Here is a 25,731-nt window from a genome sequence, read left to right as displayed (position 1 = left end):
GTCCCCGTATCATGCAAGCGCTCTCCAGGGGCAGCAGACAGGAGCCAGCTGGGAGTCTGCGCCCTGCCTGGCTCCGGCCTGCTCTCGCCCACCAGGCCTCGGGCTGCCGCGGCCCTGCCTGCCGCCTTCCGGGGGCTCGGGGCTTCTCTGGGGGCCTCCTCGTGGCCCCAGAGCAGGTGGCCTGTGCTCTCCCACACCTGCGCTCAGGGCTGCGGACGGACAGGCCTCCCTCGGGGAGCAGGCGTGCCGCCCAGAGAGGGAGAGGGATGGAGGGAGAAGCCGACCCCACCGTGTCTCAGATCTGGCCCCAAGGCTGGGCTCTGGGGTGCGTGGCCACCAGCCCCGGGCGGTGAGCAACTACTGTAGCCACACCAAGGCTCCGGCGACACCAGCCAAACGCCTCTGTGCTGATTTTCTACCGTGTTTCATCAGGCTGTGTGGACAGGACGCATGTGTGCACGAAGAAAAGCCTCACGGACTCACCGACAGTGGCTTCGAGGCCCATTTTGCTGATGGTGGAGAATACATAGAGCTGTGAAGGGTGCAAACACAGGGGACGGTGGCTTACTACAGGCGGCGGACACCGCCCAGGAGCCTGTCTTTCGGAAAGCCAGGCAGGGGATTCGGGAGAGTGGAGACAGGCGCCCGGGAGTCCCCAGCCTTGGCCCCCGTGCGGGTTCTGACGGCACCTCCCGCTCTGAGCTCCCAGGGCTGATGGACGGGGCAGCTCTCCCTGGGCTCCGTGCTCAGTGCGACCGTCTCCTCCTCGGGCTGTCCCCCCGAACAGCTGCAGGGGCTGATGGGGGTCCTGCGGCAGGGCCCACACACACTTCCTCCGTGAGGGTTCTTGGAGGGTCTGTGTTGGCCAGTCCCAGGCCCCAGGTGACTGGCAGCTAGGCCTTGTTCTGGGGACACGGCCCAGCGGAGTGGCCGACGGGCACTTACAATGCAAGCTGGTGAGTAATAGCATTATTCCTGAAATTTCCATGACTGTAAAACAGTACTGATTTAGAAACCCTCACATTCACTCTGGGAGGGGTGCTACTGGCACCCTCATTTTTCGGATGAGGAAACAGGCCGAGAGAGAGAAGGCCACCTGTCCAAGGTCATGTGCCACCAAATGCATGAAAAGCAGAACCCAGCAGGACGCTGGGCAGGGTCAGCGCTGCCTGGGGAGGTGGGGGATCCTAGAGGCCGAGCAGGAGCCCGTGGGGGACGGGAGGGGGCAGGGAGGGAGCCCCCCACAGGGAGCCAGGGATGAAGGAAGAGGTGGCCCAGCAACGTGCAGGGGGCATGGCAGGCATCTGGGGGAGTGGGCTCGGCAGGCCCATGGGGCACGCTGAGGGGTTCAGAGGCCATAGCCAGTATCCAGAAACCACGAGCCACGAATGGGGCTGAGTCCGGGCGGGACGTGACAGTGTTTGCTGGCGGGGAGGGTGGCTACTTCCGGAGGCTCGGGACCCGGACAGGGCAGGGGTGTGGCAGGGGCCGGGCTCACCGTTGGGGCCGCCAGCAGCAGCATCAGGCCACAGGTGGAGGCCCTCTTCTCCAGTCGGTCTGAGATCACACCTGCCAGGATCCCACCTGCAACGCAGAGGGGTGAGGCCCGGGGTGCTTGGGTCCCCAGGGCAAGAGCCCACCGAGAGAAAGCGGAGATACAAGGCAGCAGAAACAAGAGAATCATCTCCTTCTCCACGTCCCTGTCCCCGTTCACCGTTAGCAGGAAGCCGCCTCTGTGAACAGGCCTCGTGGGCAGATGTGGGTGACCCGGGGGCACCTCCCCGTGAGACAGAGGGCAAGTCTTGGGTCTGGTTTGAGGCTGGCCCCGAAGCCCCTTCACTGTCAGGGCACTCACTACTGTGAGGCGGGCCCCCGCTTCCAAGGGAGCGTCCGTTCGGGCTCCGAGTAAGATGCGTCCCCCAGAGGGACGGCCATACGTGCACCCGGGTGACGCAACGATTTGGGGAACACGTGTGGCTCTCAGCAGAAACTCAGCTCAGAGAGGACACAGGCCCAGGCGTTCAGCTACCACAGGCTAAGTTTCTGCCCAAGCACAACAGGGAGGGAGGGACTCACCGAAGATGCCGCCCACATCAAACAGGGTGGAGAGCTCCCCGGCCTGTCTGGCGTCGAGGTGATCTAACAAAACCACAAGCGTCCTTGTGAGCAAGTCACAGCAAAGGAAGACCACGCGTGGCACTCTTCTGCTTCCTAAGGGTGACTCGCACCGATAGTAGCTAAGAGTGGATTCCGAAGCCTGCTGTGCAGGTAGACCGGCAGCAAAGATGACAGCCACTCTTCACCAAGAAATGAGGACTTGCCCGGCTCAGCCTAACTGCCATCCCCTCTGGTTCAGTGTCCCCCAGGGGTAGCCGTAAGTTGGGCATAGCACTATCTTAAGCGGGCTGAGGAAGCATTTGGGGACCATGGGTCAAGTCCAGCCTTTCCTGGTGTCCTCAGTGCCAAATTTTTTAATCACTAGGACTGGAAAAGCCAGCAATTCATGACTAGAGTCCTGAAAATGTCACCCCTTCTGCAATCACAGGGAACAAAGGAAGAAAGAAGGTAGGATGCTGGTCTACACTGCCTGCGGCCTGCCTCCCCTAATGGAGTCACTGGACAGGGAGCAGCTCCGCACGGTCCTCCCCCGCACAGACTCTGTCCCCTCTAATGTGGACGGTCCCCTTGCTGCCTCAGCTGCTGTCCCAGTGAAACTCAGTCCTCTTGCCTTGGGCTCACGGCCACCTCTGCTTGTTGTTACGACCATTGGGAACATGTGGTGTTGGGGTCCAGGGCAGGCTGCCCCAAGACAGGCCACTTTGGCATAAAGATTATTTTGACTTAAGGGGGCACCTGGGTGACCTAGTTGGTTAAGCATCCGACTCTTGATTTTGGCTCACGTCATGATCTCAAGGTGGTGAGATCGAGCCCCAAGTCAGGCTCCGAGCTCAGTGTGGAGTCGGCTTGAGAATCTCTCTCCCCCTCCCCCTACTCATGCACTCTAAATAAACAAACAAACAAACAAATATCTAAAAAAATTATTTTGAGTTAAAGTAATTAAAACCCAGCAGATTCAGGAAAAGCTCTCTGCCTCCCCCCCCCCCCACCCCGCCTAGATTCACACGGAAGGAGAGCCTGAACCAGGAAGGGAGCTATTACCAGACTTCCCTTTACCCACGGAACTGATCTCGTAAGGGCGCAAACTTGTGTTTTCCAAACACCTCCTCTCACCTGCCTGCTCATGAACTTTCGCCCCCTGTACCCCCAGACCCAACCCCTCTCCTCAGCTCACATAAGCTTCATGTTGCCTCACTGTCTCTGAAACGTCCCTGTCTGTGTGGGTTCTCGTACGCACGTTTTAACTGCAATGTTCTCCTGGCATCTGTCGCATGGCATTTTGATTCTGAGTCCACTAGAAGGACCACAGGGCAGAGGAAGGTCTTCCTCTCCGACAGTGGTCTGTGCTCTGTGAACCCCACATTCCAAATCTCCCCTTGTCATCACACTCCCCAGAGCCCCCATCTCCGGGGGCCCTAGTTTCTCTCCTTTCTCCTTGCAATCCCTGGCTCCTGCGCCTGGAGGCTCCAGGGCCCTCCCTGTCCCCCACCCCCTTCAGCCGTGGTTGCGGCCCTGCACTCAAGCATCTTTTAAGAACGGCTGGTGCCCTCCTTGACCTTCCCTCTGTGGTCACACATAGCACAGGGTCGTGGTGCCAGCAGGCTGCTGTGTTCTGTCCTATCCACAGCTTCAGCCATGGCCGGACTTAGGAACGTAGGACAGGCTGTCAGCTGTCCCCAGAACTAGAGCTCATCTCCAAGGAGCAATTTCCAGGTCAGATGACTCAGCACTTATTATCTCAGATCCCCGGGGCCTCCACTCCTCACGGACCGTATGACCTGAAGTTCGATGGGGCCTAGATTAAAATGCAGGCTGCCCCAGATAGGAAGAGCCCCATGGAGCTGGCAGCCACAGTTGAGGGGGGAACACGGGGCCCCTTAAGCCCCGTCAAGGTTATTATGGCCATACAACTTCCATATCCGAATTCTCTTTTGCCTCCACTTTTCTACTAACCACACTGTTTGATGCAAAAGTACGTCTCAACTCCTCGTGCATCAGGAGACTCTAGAAATCAGCACACAAAAGGGAGTCCAGATCACAGGCACTGCAGGAACCTGACACTGGTGTTTCCAGCAACAGATACTCACCCACATTCGTGATGTACAGAGGAAGCCAGAAGAGGAAGGTATAGCTGACCAACTTTGCAAACAGCAAACACAGAGAGAACTCGATCACACCCTGAAAAAGAGAGCCAGTCTTTATCCCAGGCGTGTGCTCGGCAGGTTTACTAAAACGTGCGACACAATTATGAGTTACTTCATCCCCGTCAAAACAGCCGGCGCGTGTGTCTGGTGGGGCACCTGCAGACACGGCCAGGAGGGGGAGGTGGCATCTGTGGGGCCGGGCGCCGCCGGGAGGCAGGGGTGGTCGGAGGACGCGCCCACAGCCACTCTTGCAGTATCGCCTCTCTCTGCAGATTGAGACCCAATGTCTTGACGTGAGAGCAGAGTCCACAAAAGTACGCGCTGATTTGATTCCCACGCCACGTCACTCTGGAAACTTAGCTGTAAAGGATTTCTCAGAGCGTGCTGGAGGGGACGTCGTCACTGCACACGTGGTGCTCCCTCTCTTTCGCCGGAAACCACCGCAAACCACGCGGCAGCCGACACACACGGGACAGGTCTTCCGACGGGCCGCAGTGCGCCCACGTGCCCGCACTTGCACCCACATCCTGCCTGCGCCCGACAAAGCAGGGGCGCTGGGAAGACACCACGAAGAGGAATGTGGGTCTTGACGAGGACACGGGGCCTGCAGTCTGACGGCTACTGTGAGAGTCCTACCCTCAGAAAGACGTGGCATCACGAGACACTCATTGCAGACATCTTCGGGAGGTCTGGCTGAGACACGAGGTAACACTAAGGTGTCACGCGGTGTGCACACAGGGACACCCCCCGAACTAGAGACAAATCTCAATTTACGTGATTCTGAAATTACCCGAGTTAGTGTCTCACAGTGGCTGGCCCGGTCCGAGGATGTGCGCAGGGCCAGTGGGAGCGGACCACATGCCCGCGCGGCGCTCACTGTCCTCCTGAGCGACCTCATTTCATCCTCGGAACGTGAAGGATCACGTCAGGCACTGAGCCCACTGCAGACGAGGGACGGAGGCTCAGTGTGGCTGACACACATGCCTGGGACACCCAGCGCATCTGTGGCAGGGCCGGGCCAGGCCACGGCGCCACCTGCCCTCTGTAACCGTGGCGCCCCTACCCTCAGCCGAGCAGCCGCACAACAGGCACCACTGGGAAAGTTACTACATGTTACTAACAACCACATTTTAAAGGTAACTTTCTATTTAAAAGCAGCCAGCCCACATTCTCAGTGGCGCTGGGTGCCCCGGCCTGGCTTTCCACCCTCCCTGCTGGCGGGACGCCCGGCTTCGTCTGGGTGCTGCCAGGACTTTCCGTTCTCAAGCACAAGTTCTCCGAAGTTCTTTCACTTTGGTGACGTGATTCTCAGGTCCCGGGTGCACTGTTTCTGTTTCCTGCCTCACCCAGTCGCTGAGCGGCCTCTGGGCCTGTGCTCCCTCAGCCTCTCTCACCGCGGCCAGCCGGGGGCTGGTGACGCCCTGCCGGCCTGGGTGTGATCTGCAGTAGCTCCTGTCGTATCACACCCCAGGGCAGGAGCCCAGACGCCTCTAGGCGCGGTCCTCGGGCCTGGCAGCAGCATGGCCCGGACATCCTACCCCACGTGGGCAGTGTTCGCGATCTCCCCCTCCACCTGCTTCTGGCCTGGGCTCTGCTCATCGCCTGCCACGGCTCGCCACATCAGAAGAACACATTTTCCACGTGTCCTTGGTGAGCCCTCCAGATTCTCTGCTGAGGGAGCTCAGGAATTTCATACGAGACAAATCTAAAGCAGTAAGAAATCTCACCACGGCACAGCCCCCGCCCTGTGCGGAAAACCTCTCCCTGGACCTCCTTCACACCCTGACCACACACCCACGCGCCCACCAGCAGGCGCTCTGTGTGCCTGTCGGCCTGGAGCCACGGCCCGCCTCCCACGGACCAGCACTCTGATCTTGAAACAGCGGACAAGAGGGGCGGGCGCCGGGGTGGCTCATTGATTACGCGACTGCCTTCGGCTCAGGTCATGATCCCAGGGTCCTGGGAGTGAGCCTCACGTCGGACTCCCTGCTCAGTGGGGACCCTGCTTCTCCCTCTGCCTCTGCCTGCTGTTCCCCCTGCTTGTGCTCTCTCTCTCTGTACAATAAATAAATAAAATCTTAAAAAATACAAAAGAAAGAAAATAAACAACGAGCAAGAGCAGAGTCTGTGGACCATCAGCGTTGTGCGTCCGGGGCCTCTGCGTTTTCCCTTGGCTCTGCACACCCCCCGCTTCCGCGAGCACGTGCAGCTCCAACGCACCAGCCTTGTTCTCTGAAAGCACGTTAGAGGGTAAAGAAAATGGAGCGGGCTCACCCACACCACAGAGCAGAACTGGGGGACAGGGCCCCCCAGGGGCTCACACTCAGGGTCTTCAAGGGCCAGGGAGGGGCTGGGACACGGGGCCAGGGGCTTGCTGGGGTCACACATTCTGGTTTCCCAAGTGGAGGTGGGAACCCCTATTCGTCTATGAAATGGGTGAACTCCTACATGGAGGCAACTAATTTTGAAAAATGTAAAGTTTAGCGTGAGGCAAACACAGCAGCCTTACTCAGTCCCCGAGTTGGCATAAACCCTCTGGCTCATGCTGGAGGGTTCTAACCCACGGATTACATAACCGCGGATTTCTTCTGTTAAGAAAGAACATCATCAGTAGGCACAAATGCCCCCTTCGGAAACTCCTCCCAGGCGTGTGTACTCACGGGGATTCTCAAGGCCCCGGTGAAGCTGATGGCGGCCATGCTGCCCCCGCCGTCGGCTGGGAGGACCAAGACGTGGTTCTGATGGACGGGGTGCTTTCCGTCTGACAGCAGCAAGCACTGCATCTCGGGGTCCTGGCGGTGAATCCCATGGGGAAGGGAAGAGAGAAGAACAGGTGTTAGCAGGGAGTGCAGGGGGCTGAGTGGGGCCAGAACTCCCGAGCAGGACGCCGCTCCGCTAGGTCTTGGGGTCGTCCTGGGGAAGCTGCTCACCGGGTCTTTGCCTTTGAGTCCTGAGCGCCCACATGTCTCTAGGAAATACGAACTAAAAACATGCAAAATCCTTTGACCCAGCACTCTAGGGATCTACTTGTAAAAAATAATTTGAAAGGCGGAAAAATACCATAAACTGAACCGTGCACCACCAGTGAGAATTGGTCAAGTACATCCATTTAAAGGGCATATCTTGTTGTGGTTGTAAAAACAAAAAAAACAAAAACAAAAAAAAACTGGTGAGCTTTTAATGCTTATGTCCCATTAAATAATAAAACAGTCAAAACTGCATTTTCATTATGATCTTAAAAAAACATTTAGTATGTACCCAGTACATATCTAGGTAACTAGAGGGATCTCATTATAGGGGAGAAAAGCAGCTAAATTCTAAACTGACAATGGTTATCACTGAGTGATAGAATACATATGATTTTTAGGGGAAGGTCAATAAATTCTTTACATGGTCCTGTATTTACTAAGGAGTTCACAAGGGACACCCGTTATCAGAAAAAAACATTGTTTTAAAATTCATAAAGCACTTCCAATATTCTGTAAATTCCAATTCTGGACCTTCCTAAAGGACAAAGTTTGCCTTCACTGAAGCAAAGAACAGTGCTCCCCAGTTCAGGGGTGGGGGCCACGTCAGAGCCAGGATGATCTAAAGATGTTCTTCATGGGGCGCCTGAGGGGTCAGTCGGTGAAGCGTCCGCCTTCGGCTCGGGTCATGTCCTGGGGTCCTGGGGCCGAGTCCTATGTTGGGCTCCCTGCTCAGTGGGAGCCTGCTTCTCCCTCTCCTCCCCACTCGTGCTCTCTCTTGCCATCTCTGTCACTATCTCTGTCTTTCTCTCTCAAATAAATAAATAAAATCTTTAAAAAAAAATAAAGATGTTCTTCACGAGTGAACCACGAAGGTCAAAGACTTACAAAGAAATGTTTCTGTGCATCTCACACTTTCCACCAAGTCGAACAGTTTTGTTGTATTTATCTCACTACAACCTATGCAGGTTTCAAAGTGCAGCTAAATTAGGAAAAAAGAAACTGACTAGGCGTTGCCATGTTCTTCTCTCGATATTTAGAATTCTTTTCCAGGGAAGAACAGAAATTGGCATACTGGAAGGAAGGCTCCAGCAGCCCGCCTCTGGGGTGACCCAAAGTCCCCATCACCGAGAAGCTGATGTCCAACCACAACATGGTGGAAGAGTTAAGAGTCTGTTTCTTGGGGTGCCTGGGTGGTGCAGTCGTTAAGCGACTGCCTTCGGCTCAGGGTGTGATCCCAGCGTTCTGGGATCGAGCCCCACATCAGGCTCCTCCGTTGGGAGCCTGCTTCTTCCTCTCCCACTCCCCCTGCTTGTTCTCCCTCTCTCGCTGGCTGCCTCTGTCAAATAAACAAAATCTTAAAAAAAAAAAAAAAAAGAGTCTGTTTCTTGGTTTGTCTCTCTCTTTTTCCCCTTTGCTCTTTTGTTTTCTTTAATTCCACATGAGTGAGATCTCTATTTCCCTTAGCATGATACCCTCTAGTTCCATCCATGCTACTGCAAAGGGCAACATTTCATTCTTTTTTTTACAACTGAATAATATTCCTATACACACACACCTCACCTCTCCTTTATCCATTCACCTGTCAGTGGACACCTGGGCTGCTTCCATATCTTGGCTACCGTGAACATTGCTATCATAAACATTGGGATGCATTTATCTTTTCAAATTAGTGTTTTTGGTTTTTTGGGGTAAATACCTAGTAGTGCAACTGCTGGGTCATAGGATAGCTCTATTTGTAATTTTTTGAGGACCCTCCATACTGTTTTCCAGAGTGGCTGCATCAGCTTGCATTCCCACCAACAGTGCACAAGGGCTCCCCTTTCTCTGCATCCTCGCCAACATCTATTGTTTCCTGTGTTGTTCATTTTAGCCATTCTGACTGGTGTGAGGGCGTATCTCATGGTGGTTTTGATTTGCATTTCCCTGATGATGAGTGATGCTGAGCACTCTGTTGGCCTCTGGATGTCTTGAAGAAATGTCTATTCATGTCTTCTGCCCATTTTTAAATTGTATTGTTTGGTGTTTGGTGTTGAGTTACTAACCCTTTATCAGCTATGTCAATTGCAAATATCTTCTCCCATGCCGTAGGACTGCAGAAGCTTTTATCTCGATGAAGTCCTAATAGTTAATTTTTGATTTTATTTTCCTTGCCTCAGGAGACAGATGTAGAAAATGCTGGTACACCCGATGTCGGAAACATTACTGCCTGTGCTCTCTTCTGGGATTTCTATGGTTTCAGGACTAGGACAGGTGTTTGTAAACACTAAGCAGGCTCTCCAGTGGATGGCATGCAGCCAGAATAAGAGAAAACAGAGCCAACAGGTCCTCTCAGGTAAGAGAAGAGCGCCCGTAGCCCGGAGCAGGAATTGCACATGGAAACCCGCCTGGCCCGTGCCGGCTCCGTAAAGCACTTCTGGGCCACCCGCTGGGCTAGTGCAAAGTCCCAGATCCAGCCCCTCGGCTCCTTATCTAAGCAAGCTTGGTCTTTGTTGGAAAGGGCCCCGCCCACAGCCATTCATCTTTATGCACAGCCCGGGGGCTCCCAGATACCAAATTCTAGTCCTTTGCAGTATCTGGAGGATACAAAGGGACAGTGGGACGTCATGGTGGATTTTCCAAAATGAACCAGGGGGGCAAAGCTGCCTCTTTACAGGGCCAGAGACCCGCTGGGATGACCAGGACACGGGAAGCTGTGCACCAAGGGCCCTATAGGGTCTGACGGCACCTGTGGAACCCTCTGCGGGGGGTGGGGTGGGGGTTCTTCAGCCAGGGAACCCCACTCCCAGGCCTAGCAGTCCGAGAGCACAAGGACACGTGCACTCACACACTCACACACACGGCGGGGGGAGGGGAAGCGTGTAGTGATGCACTCACGTAAACGGGATGGGCCCACGCCACGCCCCATGTCGCCTGCAGCTACCCTGTGCGGGAAGGCCACCCCCAGAGACCTGCGGATTCCCACGGGTGTGCCACGTGGAGTCACCCTCAGCATTAGAACACCCACTTGGTGCTCAGGATGTGTTTGCTGAGCCACAGCCAATCAGAAAGCTCCTGAGAAAAGCCAAGGACAGACAATGACCTGTGACTACAAGGTGACAAATTTCGACTGTTCACGAGCCAATCATCATAAAGACCTGAAGGATGGAAGAAGGTTGTCTTGGTTCTGTGACGCCAGAGCCTCTTCCTCCTCGCTCGTCCTTGCTTCCTCACGCCCTTCCTCACGAAGTTGTTCACGGAGTCCTGCCTGGCACAGGAGTGTCGGGGAGGAGGGGGCTGGCTGACGCTGAACTCTGAGCCCAGTGGATCTGAGCCAGGTCATTCTGGGAAAAGGCACACCAGAATGTCCTGCCGAGCTTGGGGGCATCCTGCCTGGTGACCCGAGAGCCACCTCCAGTGCCTGAGCCCTTCCTGCCGTAAGCCACAAGGGAACAAAACCTGCCTGGTCGTGGGCACATCAGAGTCAGCCTGTGGTGTGGCCAGGCCCGAAGAAACAAGACCTGCCAGGGCCTCTCTGGTGACACGTTAGTCGAGAGACTTTGCAGAAGGAGCAGGAAAGGGAAGAGGGAAGTTACACGCAGAAGACGGGCCAGCTTTACCGGTCAGTACTGTGAGCAACACGGGGCTGGGGGTCGTGCCTCAGGGAAAGAGGTAAGTCTTCGGTGACAATCAGGACTTACAGCCATTTGGACATCGATGAACACCTGATGCTGTGGACCCAGCATCTGGGTTCCTCCAAAGTTCCGAGTGGAACCCCAAGCCCTCAGGATGGGGTCCGTGCCTTGTAAAGAGAGGCCCCAAGAGTTTGCGTCCCTCCCTGCGCTCTGTCGGGGGTCCCAGGAGAAGGTGCCCGGCCGCAAGCCTGGAGGTGGGCCTCCCCAGACCCCAGACCCGCCTGTGCCTTGATCTGGGACTTCCCGCCTCCAGAAAGAAACGTGCGTTGTTTAAGCCACCCAGTCTGTGCTTTTTTTGTTAGAGAAGCCCAAACTAAGACACCCAATTTTTTAAATGCACACTCAGCAGTGAGTAGAGAGGTTAGAGCATTCCAGTTGAATTTCCCTAAATTCCAAGAACCAAGATAACTGACACATCATTTTTGCCTTTCCCATTATTTCGACCACCACAAATAAGTTTCCTTAGGCAGTAAAGAAAAAAAGCGGCACGTTTATCTTTTAAGCTACTTGATTTAAAAAGAAAAGAGCTTATAACTTCAGTGAGTAAAACCGAGTCTGAGATGCCCTCGTGGGTCAGTGCTGCGAAGCAGAGCCACATGAAGGACTGGTCGGAAGTGCCCTGAAAGGGAAGGGGCCCGCTGGCTGCCTCCAGGCCTCCCTTCTGAGGAGGACCGGGCAGGTCCCTGAGCACTCAGCCTCAGTTTCCTCTTCTGGAACATGGGAGTGGCACGGTGGAAGCCTGGGAGATGACTCTCTCTGTTACCTCTTGGGCCCACCTTCCGTTCCCAGCCCTCCCTGTGCATCCCCTGAACCCCCTAGCCCAGGTCCGTGCAGACCCGCCCCTCCTCCTTCACTGCTCTATCCACGCCCCCTGCTTAGGGATGGCTCCTGAGACCCGGCCTGAACCCGTGCCTGCTCACCCCCTCTTGCCGGGCCCCGCGCCTGGTATTTAACTGCTGCGGGAAACTGGTTTCCCGTCTGTACTCCACCCCTGTCTCCCCCACCCCAGAATGGGAGTCCACAGGAGCAGGGGGGACACTGTGGCTGACGCTCCAGGCATGGCCTGACCTACAGCCCGGGACATTGAACGCTGCCAACAGTCGTGGAGTGAGTCCATCGCTTTCAGGTTGATTGCAAACTTAAAGTCTAGCCCGCCACCCAAAGAAATCGCACAAGGCAAACGCGGGTCTCCTGGAAGAAATACGAGACCCACGTTTGTCACCAGGCTGGGCTCTGATTCCTGCAAAGCAGCAGAGGCTGCTTCAACTCACCAGAGGCTTGCTCTTGTCGTCCGTGAAGACCTGTTTCTGCAGTCGGAATCTGTGTGTGCCGTTCTCACAGCCTTTCGGCTATGGGGAGAGGAAAGCACGATTAGCAAGTACTGAACAGCCAGCCAGCCTCCACGTCTAACTGCAGGGCAGCAAGGGCGCTTGCACTGGCCTCACAAAACAGCCGCCCAGGGCCAGGAAGATCCGTGGTTAAAATACAACAAACGGCTGCCGGACCTGGGTGGCTCAGTCGGTTGAGCGACCAACTCTTGATTTTGGCTCAGGTCATGACCTGGGGTCGTGGGATTGAGTCCTGTGTGGGGCTCTGCGCTGGGAAGTCTGCTGGAGATTCTCTCCCTCTCCCTCTGTCCCCGTGCTCCTGCTCTCTCTCTCTCAAATAAAATAAAACAAAGGGCTAAATGGGGGCTCTAGACCCTCAGATAAAGAAGGTGAGAAGATGATCCTTTCGGGAAGACTTGATCCAAGACCGAGGTATGAGGACGTGTCAAGTTGCTCATTGTGGCAACTTCACTTTCCTTCGTGGCTTTGACGTTTTTAAACGACCTTGAAAGGAAAAGCCTGTAGAAACAATATTGGGCAATACTGTTCGCTGACGAGGGAGGAACCAAGCCCCTCCTAGGTCAGCAGAGGATTCAGAAGGCAGGGTGTGTGCGTGTAGGGGACGCGTGTGTCCCCTCCTCGGCTGGACAGCTTGGAGTGGAGCTGCGGGGCTAGCTGTAAGGATTAATTCACTGCACAACTAAACACGGATCCCTGTAAACTCTGAAACTGAAATCCATGCTCGTGGCAGGAAAATGGCTTTTAAAATGCTATAAAATATCAACTCCAGTTTTTTAACATGGCCTTTAACCTTCCTGAAAGCAGCGATTTTCAAGATTGAGTTTTTATTTTTGCTTAAGAAGGTACCAGAACCTTTCCTTTCAAATTAATTGTGCTGAAGAGCTCCACGGACTGACAAAAGGACGAGAGCAGTGCTCTCTGGCCCGCCTGCCCTCGCACACAGCAGCCCCAGCGGAGAGCAAGAGGAGACCCTGCCCTGGGGCTGCCACCTAAGGGACTGGTAGTGAGGGCTAAGTGGATTTACGTCAAGGAAAACGGGGAGCCGCGGGAGGCTGTCGGTCAAGTCAGGGACCCGCTTGGACTCCTGCTCCAGGAAGGTCTTCCCAGGGGGCGTGTGAAGCACGGGTTTGGAGGAGCAGAGGACAATTGTTTTAGGAGCCTCAGAGGAGAGATGCCGGTGCCACGGGCCAGTGGCGCAGGTGACATCCCGCGTGTCTAGGGGGATGTGGATGTGGCCTGCCCACGGCGAGGACAGGGGTTCCCTGACTAAGACAGGGAATGCTGGGGCCCAGCAAGTTTGTGGGGTGGAGTGGAGAGATGACTCTAGCTGTGGTATGTCTGAGCCCCCCAAAGGCCCCTGCGAGGATGGCAGGGGGGCAGGGGTGTGGCTCTCAGGGGGAGGCCCTGCCGGGACGCAACACTGGGGCACAGGGAGGTGCCGACCACCAGGGCCTGGGCGGATCCCCGGCGGGGAGGGCTCGGACAGCTGCTTGCGCATCTGGGGGTCTGGCAGAGGCTTGGGGCCAGCAAACATGCTGTGTGGGCACAGCTGGGGTTATGTGACAACCGGGACAGCATGGCGTCTGAAGCCCAAGAAACAGCGCTGCACCGGGGAGGGAAAAGCGTATCCAACGTCAGCAGCAGGCCAGGTGGGGAAGTCAGAGGCCGACCACTGGTGGCCAGACGCTGCTGCTGGAACGGTGGCGGGCTGTTTCAACGGGACGGTGCGGGCCTGCCAGAAGGAGAGGAGCCGTGCTAGTGAAGTGAGGGAAGGGGTGAGTCTGGGGTCTGCTCTAAGGGAAGCGGGGAAGGGGCCACAGAGACTTCGTCCAAGGTAGGGGCACCAGCTGGGGGAGCGGCACAGGGAAGAGGGAGAACGGACGCGCAGGAGTGGGAGGACAGGAGGAACAAGATCCTCTCAGCCATGACAGGGCAGGGCAGGGCTGGGCTCCTCGTGAGCCTCGGCCTGACCGGGCCCCTCATTGGCCTCTGCGGGGACGACCCCGTCCAGGAAGCACCACGCCCCTTGTCTGGGTTTCCACCGCTGTGGTGAGACTGGCCCTTCTCGAGCACTGCCACTGTTTTGAGGGCAGGACCCATGGCCACACTTGCTACCCACTGACACTGCACAGACTGGACCAGGCTGGTGACAGCCATCAGACACCGGCCAACGGCACACCGTCCTGGAAGACACAAGGAGTGGAGGGGGTGCTTACCGCCGCCGGGGACGAGGAGCAGGCGATGTCCTTTGGATCTGAAACACCAAACGGGAACAGCGGTGAACCCAGGGCTGGGCGTTTCCACCACCCAAGAAATTACACCAGAACAAGACTCCACCTGATACCTGACCACATGAGCAACAGTTGAAGAAAAAGACAAAGCCCGCGGCAGCACCCCGCCACGCACGCCCCACACCCCGTCCTTCAGTCCCCGCGACACATGCAGGGGGGCAGAGGGAGCCCGGCAAAGGCTAACTGCCACGCGTGTGAGAACTGCCTCGTACTACGGGGAAGGTTTCACACCGGACAAGTAAGAAGCAGCAGAGCACATGCATACGACCGTGCCAGGCCGTGGAAAAGACACCGAAGGGCAAGGGCCAGGAGGACCGTGAAGACTGAGTCCTGGGTGACCTGCAACATTTGTGATGGGCTGTTGCACATTATGAAATTAATTACAAATACGAATTAGTGCAGACGACACGTCTATCTTGATGTGGAACAAGATGCCTTTTATCTAAACACAAAGAAGGAGGCACACTGAGAAGTCACCAGGGGAAGCAGACCCCCTTCTCCAGATCCAGGCGGCGGGCTCAAACAGCTCTGACCCGCCCCCACCCAGAATCCGGGTCTTTTGTAACCTTCAGTAAAACAGCCTCACTGAACACCAACAGCTGTAAGGCTCTCAACTTCCCACCGCTGAGTTCCCTCTGGTGACACAGGGGTGACAGCCGTCGAGAGGCCCCGCCGGGCCGACCACACGCTCTGCTGGACCAGAGGCTCCTCCACACCCACCGTGTGAGGCCCATCGGCACTGGTGGTCCCGGGGGCACATCTGAGATGTGCCGGCACTGCATATGGTGATGTCAGTGGCGTGGAGGAGCTCCCCAGGGAGGCCCCGGTGAAGTCCCCAAGAGCCAGTCCCCACAATGTGGCTTTCACTGCACAGGACATTAGCACCCACGATTCTTGGATGGGACAAGCCAGAGAGTGGCTTCACAGGCAGACCCAGAGGGGCCCGAGGATGGAGGCCCAGCCCTGCAGGAGCAAGGACCAGGACAGAGCCCGGTCACAAGAAGGGCAAGGAGGGAGCAGAAAGAAACCAGCAAGGCGCTCGTGGATTGGCCCCTCCTGTCTGCAGGGCTCTGCTCTTAGCGTCCGCTCGGCGTGATTTATAGCTGGCCGTCGTCACTGGACCCACGGGGCCTCCCAGTCACCAGGGGACAAAACGTGGTGCCCATTCCCTTGGCAGAAAGGGTCTGATGGCCCTGATGTCGTTCTGCTACAGAGGACAGCAAGTAGCCCCGTTTAGATCGACACGCTCTGTGTCCACAGTGGACTCAGGCTGACAGGGGACATTTTGACCATGAAGACAGGCCTTGTGCACCTGTGCCTGGCTGGAGCCCGAGCGAGAAGGTGGAGCCAGGACGTCCTGAGCCTGTGAACTGGGTTCTCTCTGCTCACAGACACTCATGTGTGGGTGCCCGGGGTCCCAGCATGCGGGGAAGTCAGAAGGCTACAGAAATGCCTCCTATCACGAGGCCAGCTGGTGGCGCTGCATCCAGAGGAAAGTCACTGGGGAGCCCAGGGGGGCGCCCCGTCAAAACCACGTGCAGAGAAGCCCTTCCTACCACGGCTGCAGGGGATGGCGGTGCACGGTGGGGGAAGGGCACATCCCCAGACAGTGCCACAACGGAGCAGAGAGGACTGCTTGGGGGTCTGCTGTGGCGATGAGGACCCCCTGCTGAGAGGAACGGTCTGCGCGCCAGAGTGATGGGGGCCGCAAGCCCTGCCGACCTCATGGCTCCTGCTGGGGGCCCTCTCCGAGGTCCCAGGTAGGAAAGAGAAGGGCCTGGAACACCGCGGATGCATCCACCTCCTCTCCCACAGATGCCGCGCCTGCAGGGAAAGCAGGGCAGGGGAAGGCGAGAAGGAGCGGCGGGGCACAGGCACAGCGAGGGAGGGAGCGAAGAGGGGCTGCGGTTCGGGCCAACGCACGTCCCACGAGCCACGGCCAGTCGTCCGTTTAATCGGCAGGGACAGGTTACACGGTGGAATGATGGTGACGGCAAAGACATGCATGTGTGGTATTTCTCAGATGCTTTTTAAGAAAAGAGTTCCCACGATCCCAGAGAATAATGTTCAGCTCCCTGGGTTCTAGGGAACCCAGGTTGGAGAAACAGACTTCAGAACCTACACTCCCCATTGCAAGAAGATGTCTTTCAAATGCGTGTTGTCTCTATGAGAAAGGGCAGCATTTATAATACATGAAGTTGGGTTTTTTAAAATTATTATCTAAATGAAAAAAAATTTTTAATTGAATCCATAAGAACACATCCCAACGACCCAGGGGTCCATGGCCAGAGTGTGAGAAAGTGTGAATGGGTGAGCAGGCACCTGGTTACTTACACCCCAACTTCAGCACTTACTGTGTGACCTTGGGCAGGTCACCTACAGCCCTGAACCTCAAGACTTTTCCCTGGAAATCCACGGAATCATGTCCGCACTGAGCCTGGCACCGTGCCTGGGACCCGAAAGCACCTGCTACGTGGTAGCCGCCTCGCCCCCGAGAGCGTCCTCATGATGACGCAGAAGAAGGGCCACGGGGCACGTGCTCACTGATTACCAGGAGAGTCTGCAAGCTGTCTGAACTCCAGTGCAAGTAACCAAGTAAACCTCAGATTTTACTACACAAGGGGAGATGCCAGCACCCTGTGGGAGCACACAGTGAAGATGGGGCTCAGAAGAAAGACAGCTGTGGGAGGGCAGAGAAATGCCAGGATCAGGTGTCCACGAGCCATGGGAGCCAAGCACTGGGGAGCAGCACCAGCAGAAGCCAGGGGAGGAGAGCGGGTAGCCACGGGTGGTGGGACAGGGACGGCCAATCCCAGGAGAGGCGCCGTCCGAGGCAGTGCCGGGTGATGCTGGGTGAGAGCAGGGACCAGGTGACTGAGATAAATCAGGTGACCCCAGGCTCTGGGGAAACCCAGTGCTGTGAGAAACCCGTCCTGGACCATGAAAAGCAGGAGAGGAGGAGGTCAGGTGTGCAGACGCTGGGAAGGAGGGAGGAGACACTGGAGGTGACGTGACAGGAGCTAAACTGAGGATCTCACGTCACCTGCAGTGTATGCAGGACTAATGGCTGACAGTAGAGTAGAGACTCCCGCCACGAGTCCACCCCCAACAATGAGGGGGCAGGGGGGTGGCGGGGGCGGGGACGAGCTCTGAGTCCAGGCCTCGGTCCCAGAATACCTGCCCTGCCCGTGGCGCCCCCGGTCTCCTACCAGGGTCAGCATGCCGCCTTCGCCAGCAAGTCAAGGAGAACCCGAGGAGCAGGAGACAACCACAGGTGTGAAGGTGTGTGTGCACCTGTCCCCCACCCCACTCTGGGCCAGTAACAGCGAGCCTCCCGGGACAGCCTCACAGGCTGGGTGGGCCTGGGGAAGCTGAGGGCTTGCACTTCTGTCCCAGAGCAGGCCAGGGTGGAGAGAAGCAGCGTTCCAGGGTCACTGCAGGAACAGGATGGGGGCCACAGGTCAATCCCTGGACAGAACAGGAGGTCCCAACAAGAAGTGGGGGGGAAGGTGGCTCCAGGAGAGCCCTGTGTGGACCCTCTCCGCCTTGTCCCGCCCCCCCCCCGGAAGCCACAGGAGGGGTGGCTGGGGGGAAGGAGGCTCTCATTTTATTACAAAAGACAAACCACAGCTTCCTTGTTCTTGGGAACCCTGCCCTGAGCGGAGGATGAGGCCCCGCCCGGCAGAACCGGGCTGAACGGGTACAGGTGCTAAGATCCGGACCGGCCAGCAAACACACTCCCATCTCCTGCCACACACCCCATTCCTCATCGCATTTCCTCTTTCCCCCAGAACCAACCCTTCATCGGTTGAGGAAGAGAAGAAAAGGGACTGTGGACTCTAGACCTTGGGCAGGACACACCCAGGGGCCCCTGCGCAGGAGCCAAGAGGACTCGCATTGTTCTCCGGGTGACTCATGTGTAAAGAACAGGCTGGAGCGCCCGAGACCGAGCTCCGCGTGCTAGGGAGCCCGCCTGGACAACAGGCGACACAGGGGACCTTTCCCGGGACTCTGACACTCAAGGTCCAGTTAAATGCCACAGGTTGGTGACATTGGTAAGTGGGCTCAAATACCCGCATCTGTCTCACAGTTACTCGCTCACCCCGGCAGACAGGGTGGAAGTGGGGAGAGCAGCGGCCCTCCTCCTGCTCGCACCAGCGGTGCACCTGAGGCCTCGGCGGACCATGGCCCCCGCTCTCACTGATGGGCTGGCCCGGAGCCTCACATCTGTGTGGTTGACAGTAGTTACTTGACAATGGAAAGGTGAGCTTCAGCAATGAGAGACGGAGCAGCGAGAAGCTGAGTAAAACACGCCTGAACGTCCTGGGCGAAGCTGGCAGCTCCGAATGCACAGCGGAAACTACAGTCGATGCCCAGCACGGATGGCGACACCGAGCTCCTGAGTGTCCCCACCTGGGAGCTACCCGCAGGGACCTGGCTTATACCGTATGATTGTATTTTGCTTTAAGCCAAATCGAAGAAGCAAGGGCCCAACACAGCTCCTCAGACTAGCCTGGGGGTCAGAACGGCCTGACCCGTACCCGCTGAAATAGCGCTGGAGGAACTTCGAGGAGTCCTTGTCCCGTCAGATCTCCGTTTTGAAAATTAATTTCAAACCCAATTAATCCAGAAGTTTGGTACTGAGTCTAGACGGAATAAAAATTTGATTTTCTGGAAGAACACTCTTCATCTCATTAGCACATATGGTCTTAAGTCATGCAATGATTTCAAAATACTGTCCCAGATCTATCTTATCAGAAGGCAAACAAGCTGGCGAGATACCAGTTTGTGGTGGCCAGAGGGGCGGGCAGGTGCAGCCGTGCGGTCTGGGCGCTGCAGCCCTGGGGGTGAGCCACGTGGCAGGCCTCAGAAGGGACATGCCGAGCGCAAGGCGAACCACGCACACCGATGCTGCGGGGGGTGGGGGGAGGAATTTCCACAACAGCTACTCCAGAAATCAGGAGACAACAGAAAATCCAGCAAGAGCGGGAGAGAAACAGCTCACGGGAGAAGTCTACACCCGAAGAGGGAAGCCTACCTGGCACGGGGAGAGCCAGGGCAACCAGGGCCCGCAGTGCACTAACACAGCCCTTTTTTTTAACTACTTGCCCCCCAAAGCCCTCCGGGGCGTCACCTCCAAGGCCATGTGTACTTACGTTCGATGAGGAAGAGAAAGCACACTATCCCCATGGCTGCCACGATGGCCCCAGGAACGACGAAGGACAGGCCCCAGCACGTGGACACCCAGTAGCCAGCAATCAAGGAGCCCAAAATGTTGCCCACAGAGGTGTGGGAGTTCCAGACCCCCATAATCAAACCTCGCCTGCAACACAACAGAACACAAGATGGCAAATGGCGTTGAGAAGCTTCCGTGGGCCAGCAGGTGCAGGACAGATGGTGCCCAGGCCGTGTGAGAGGTGCCACGGAGATCCGCGGGAAGGCCGCTCCCGGGAGGTAGAGGGCCGGAGACGTGCACAGAACAGGGTTCTTATTTTACCTCGGGCGGCGCAAGTGCACGCCTCGCTCAGAGCTCAGCGACTCTGTGCTTAGAAAGAGGACAGAAGCCTCTCCCTGACCTTCCTGGAAGGCCCCAGATTTAAATTCGTGCCTCCATAATCTAACTACAGTCATTGAGGAAATACCCCGTCCATGGAGCCCACCACATGAACGAAGTGGAAGGATCTAGACCAGGCGTGCCGAGTGGGCTCTCGTTCTGGCTTCCCTGTCTCGTTTCGTGGCCTTGGGCTCTTTCTACCCTGTGTGTCTTCCTACGCTGTGTGTCACTCGGATATCACAGTGGGATCTGGACTGTGGTCCCATCCCCAGAGGCTGAGCACGGCTCTGCTGCTGGGCGCTGGGTGACCCACTCAGGACGGGCCACACTTCCACGTGCCTTCGAGTCTTGGGAAGACCTGGGGCAGGGCCCTAAGCTCCGTGTTTCTCCCAGGCTCGCAGGTGAGCAGCTGCTGGTCAGACTCGCCCCGCCCACGACACGGTGCGGGGAGCGGGGGGCGTCTCCTGGGAGGAAGGACCCCTGAATTTCAGCACCCCAAGTCCCAGAGGTTTCAATCACCTTCCCTCATACAGTGGACTCGTAAAAGTGGCTTTTTCTGCAGTAAATCCAAAGAATTAACTAATAAGAAGGTGGTGGTCTGGTTTTCATCAGAATCGCAAAAAAAAATAAATGCTGCTGGAAGTGGGGCCACCTTTGCTCACCTTCCTTTTCCAAACCAGTTGCCGAGGCAGGTGACGACGCTGGGCCAGCCGGTCGTCTGCACCAGTCCATTGATGATCTGCGACAGAGGGGAAAACGGACTCACTGCCAGCCGAAAGGGGTGGGCGCGCCCCGACTTCAGGCCAGGCTCACAAAAGCTCACTCCTCCCTGTTCTTTGCAACTTTGGGAGCAGAGTGGGGACTCCCGCAAAAAGGCGGCAGCAAAACACTCTTTGATGTGAGCCCCAACGGCCAAAGATGTGTTTTAAACCACACACACGTGCGCCTGTGTGCGATCGTAAGAGTGATGGCGTACAGAGAAACTCGCAGACCCGTTTCACTTCCCGTATGCTGACCCTCTGAAGGGGGCACAAACCGGAGCCTGTGCTTGGGGAAAGCATTTCTCCACTTTTCAAGAGCACTCTGAGCTTAGGCTCTAAGAAGAGGCTCAGGAACAGCAAGCAGGTTTGCTTTAGTCTCAGGAGCGTCAAGGGCAAGTGCATGACAGACAGGAGGCCAGGTCCAGCTGCCTGCTCCCTCCCACCGCCGCTGGGCTGGCCAGCCCTCCAGGAGATGGGGGGCCGTGGGTCTGGCCTCGCGGGCAGTCAGGCTTGCCTCCCTCTAGGAACACACTGGGACTCTGGGAAACTGCGCATTCCTTCTCTCTGATTCCCCACTTACTACAAAGTGTGAATCACTGTTGTAATTAAAACTTTTTCAAGTCCTATGGCAACATTTTAACAAGCAAATTACATACCATCCGCTGTGATATTATAGCGCCCCCCAGGCTACGTGGGGAGCCTCAGAGGCTGAGCAGCAGAACGGCAAGTCACCTTCCACGTGCAGTCAGTACTTACCCACGGGGCCATGGGGAGCGGAGGAACAAGGGCGGCAGGACGGACGGGCCCTGCTGCACGGCACGGCCACACGGCCTGCCCTGGCCTCTACGCCCCCTGGAGCACCGTGAGGCTCTCTGCTTTCCCCTCGCTGACTGCCTGCAGCCCCGTCCTCCTGCCAGCAACTCCAGGGCCCTCCCTTCCTCCTACCCCTGCCTCACCTCACGTCCCTCCAACGCGAGAGGTCAAACGCATCACAGGACACGACGTCTCAGTCTTCCACATGAAGGTGGAAGGAGTCCCCCTGCTGGGGTGCTGGTGGGGGTGGGAGTGGGCTCTTTAAGAGACAACTCCTGGGACTAAGGAGGCCTTACAGAGGCTGCAAGGACGGAGCGGAAGGGAAGCGGGGCTTCCCAGGCCCGTGCCGACCCCGACCCCCGACGGCAGACAGGACACAGTGCTGCCCCCAGCCCGCAGCTTTCTCTTGTGGCAGGGGTGGGGACCCGAGGCACAAACGCTCAGTCTGATTCGTCACGGACCCGCCGTCCATGGGAAGCCACGGACCCAGCCCTTACCTGAGTTACCACGTAGAATCCAAAACTGTGGATACTGTAGAAATACCCTAACCCAAAGAGGGCGGTAAAAGCACCACTGGCCAGCATTCCAAACGTGAGGTAATACCGAATGGGCAGGCGTTCCCCTATGATGCCGCTGAGGATGGAGAAAAAAGAAGCAAACATGAGAAATGAGAAGGCGGGGCCGGGGGGCTGCCAGGTAAGCGTCCGACTCTTGCTTTCGGCTCAGGTCATGCTCTCGGCATCCTGAGATTGAGCCCCACATCGGGCTCCATGCTCAGCAGGAAGTTTGCTTGTACCTGCCCCCCCCCCCCGCCCCGTCGGCTCTCTCTCTGGAATGGAGAAATAAAATCTGAAAACAAAACAAAACAGCAAAAGCTTGTCCCGCTAGTTAATCCTGCTTTTATATAAACAACGTCCGGTAAATATGCATAGTATTTAAAGATGCTGATGTTCAGACTGTGGACGTGTGTCATGAAAAGGGATCACCGGTGGCCTCAGCAAGTCTCTCGGCCCTGGAACTGTCGCTAGGTCACCTGCGTTCATACACCGGGCTGGATGCGCTCTGCCATTAGCTGCCCTCCTGCCGCCACCACTGTGACCTGGTTTGAAGACAGATTTTCTTTAACATGAGGTCTGACACAGGGGCTAGGGCTGCTCTGCTCCTTTCCCAGCAATGCCACTCGCTAATTAGCGGGCCTTGCAGGACAATTCCTGCCCAGAGCTGTCTGGGAGCTCGGATGAGATCAAAGTGGCCGAAGGGCCGGGTCGGTGGTGGCTGCTCGTGCCACGGGAAGTGCATGCCTGACGGCCCGGGGAGACGTGCCGCCGTGGAGCTACTTGTCACTGTCACTAAGTGAACAAACCCCAGGATAATCACAGGTGACTGTGAGCTTTTGCAGTCACTGCAAACCATGGATCTCCTTTCCCTGCATGTAGCCATTCTGGAGTCAAATAAATAAGAGACGTGATGACACTTGCCTGCCCGTGAACAATGCTCAGGGAACTAGCTCCAAAATTCTGTCCTTCATCTCAAGAACCAATACATCAGGAAAGCTTTCCTTCTGAAGACCCCAAAGGGGGAAGATCTACTTAGCACCACCCAAATGACTAAAGCAAACTCAAGAGCATTCTAGAGCTAAACCAGCGATCCATTTCAACTCTCTGGATTCAGAGAAGAGAAAACGTGTCCCAAAGGGGCTGGCTGACCTGTCTGATGTCACGGGACAGAGCTAGTGCCATCGGCCAGGGCTGACAAATGTTCTCAGTGTTGCTATACGACATTGGGCCCAAATTTCGTCTCTACTCCAAAGTTGTTAAAGAAACGGCCTAAGGGAATGGACGCCATCCCATATCATATCCGATCCATACACAGACTAAAGGCCACGCCGCACCTGCCAGGAAGGGCCTGCGCTAATGAATGCCCCACTGCAGACCGCTGACCTGACATACTAACGATCCATTTCTCCAGCCACGTGCCCTGATGTCACTAAAAGGCCACGCAAAGAAGCAGGGTATGCCCTCGATACAGTCACGATTCTACTCCGGATTCACATTAGACAGAATTTTACAATAACCCTCATTAGCAAGTTGTATGACAAATTACCTTTTCCAATAAAGAAGCAACAATAGAACCATCTTATTTAAGGGCTTCTTAACTCTTGATACGTTGCACGGGGTCATTCTCTGCGGTGGGGGCTGTCCTGTGCTGTAACATGCTTGGCAGCCCTGCTCTCTGCCTGCTAGACGCCAGAAACACCTCCTTCTCCTGTTGTGACAACCAACCACGCTTCCAGATCCTGCTAAATGTTGCCTAGGGGACAAAATCACTCCCAGCTGAGAACCACACGTAAATACTATTTTCTAGTAACTGAGAAAAACACATTCCAACCTTTGGGTCTTTTTATACTACAGGTTATTGGTGTCCGGTAAGACTGCAGTCTTTGGAGCATAAATATTTGACCTCGAGATGGCATATGGCCAGCCGCGTCGTGGCAACTCAGGCCCTACGAAGCGTAATGCGCGCATGGCCTTCTCCTCCGCGGGGCTGTGCTCTGTTGTGCGGCACATGCAGCAGGCGTCCGTATCCGTCCTCATTCATTCATTCATTCAAACAAGTTCTGCAGTGCTGTGCAAATACAATACGGCGGGGGGGGGGGGGGATCCACTCCATCAACAGAAACCGCCTGACTGAGCACCGATCACTGCCCAGAGCTGGCGGTGGGGGGCAGGTCGAGACGATGCCACACACTGGGCGGGTATCAGGGAAGAAGCTAAGCATTTACAGGGATTCCCAAGATTCTCCAAGCTCTGAGATCTCTAAGTCTCTGCAAGCAAAGCCTCTTGAGCTCAGGGCCTTACTCCCTACAATTTTTTTTTTTAAACTTGGCTGGACTGACACAATGCCAGTTTTTAATCAGCCAATCACATGTCCTGTTACCCACATATCATTTCCACCTTCCTGGGTCCACTCAGAATGGGCTAACGATCACATGGAAAGATGCTGGGGACGCTCCGCGGGCCAGGCTCTGGTCCGAGCATTCTACATGTATTAGCTCATTCAGTCCTCACCACAATCCTGTGAGTTAACTACCGTTCTCCCCACTTCATAAAGGGGAAACTGAGGCCCACAGAGGGGCAGTAACCTGCCCAAAGCTGTGTGAGCCAGCGCTAGAGCCGGGATTCACTCCCAGCAGCATGCCTCTGAGGTCCATGCCCCAAGTGCAAGGAGGGCGGTGAGGTGCCCTGTGGGGCCGAGCTGGGCAGCCAGGTGTGTAACCTGTTCTGACGGGGGCAATCTGGGACGTGTGAACAGACGAAAGCCCCAGAGACCAGAGGAGAGGATGCACTCTGCGGAGCGTCCCTGGGAGCCACCAGTACCCTGTCTCTGGCGACATCGCGGCAGGGCTCACGGTGCATCTGAAACCCCAGGGCCCTGAGCGCCATCCCTGGACAGTCCGCCCCGATTGCCACAATACCAGGGACATCTGAATGTGCGGTTTTGCAGTGGCGCCTTGACCACCAGAGCACCCCGTGCACACTGGCTTTCACTGCGCCCTCGTCTCTGAGAAGAGATAGGAAGGGAAGCAACCTGCGGACACGTTCTGCACCAAACGGACGAGAACCAGCAAGGGATGGAGAACCCAAGCCAACCTACCTCAGGTACATGCCAATGGCGTAGGCGCACAGAAACGAGTAATCCAGGGCCCCGAGCAGCTGCTGGTAGTTGTCCTGGTCTACACGGGATGAAAATCAACAGGAAACAGTGAGTACTGTTTACTTTACACTCAACACCGGTTTCTGTTCTGGCGCAGGATGATAAAATACACACGCGTGCCCTGTATGGTTGGGCAGTGCACCCGGAAGGAGAATGGGGCCGTTTCCAGCGCAGAAAACCTGGCAGAACATCTGGTTAGCTTCTTGACAAAGGGAAAGAAAGTGGCCACATTTTCATGTACTCACTAAACAAACGTTATTTGGATTAGAGGAAATTCCCACCATTCACGGGGCGCACGTGGTGCATTCACTTAGCCTCCCGTGCGAGTCTGGCTGTTCCTCGGCCGC

At 56.3% G+C, this 25,731-nt stretch overlaps 1 protein-coding gene across 4 annotated transcripts in view; it reads right to left on the bottom strand.

Annotated features, from left to right (window-relative positions):
* Window positions 1-25,731, bottom strand: part of SLC37A1 (solute carrier family 37 member 1) — a 75,859-nt gene that overhangs the window by 12,958 nt on the left and 37,170 nt on the right. For all 4 annotated transcript variants that reach the window (XM_057306700.1, XM_048215156.2, XM_026498725.4 and 1 more), the window contains 11 exons: window positions 25,325-25,403; window positions 22,168-22,303; window positions 20,759-20,835; window positions 19,699-19,865; window positions 14,468-14,505; window positions 12,174-12,251; window positions 6,923-7,054; window positions 4,206-4,296; window positions 2,077-2,139; window positions 1,499-1,584; window positions 484-532 (listed from right to left, as the gene is read on the bottom strand). In XM_057306700.1, coding sequence (XP_057162683.1) covers window positions 484-532; window positions 1,499-1,584; window positions 2,077-2,139; window positions 4,206-4,296; window positions 6,923-7,054; window positions 12,174-12,251; window positions 14,468-14,505; window positions 19,699-19,865; window positions 20,759-20,835; window positions 22,168-22,303; window positions 25,325-25,403 — 996 coding nt within the window. The remainder of the gene's footprint in view (window positions 1-483; window positions 533-1,498; window positions 1,585-2,076; window positions 2,140-4,205; window positions 4,297-6,922; window positions 7,055-12,173; window positions 12,252-14,467; window positions 14,506-19,698; window positions 19,866-20,758; window positions 20,836-22,167; window positions 22,304-25,324; window positions 25,404-25,731) is intronic.

This window comes from Ursus arctos, unplaced genomic scaffold (genome assembly GCF_023065955.2).
Source record: "Ursus arctos isolate Adak ecotype North America unplaced genomic scaffold, UrsArc2.0 scaffold_4, whole genome shotgun sequence".
Taxonomy (NCBI): Eukaryota; Metazoa; Chordata; class Mammalia; order Carnivora; family Ursidae; genus Ursus; species Ursus arctos.
This window is presented reverse-complemented; position numbering and strand designations above follow the sequence as displayed.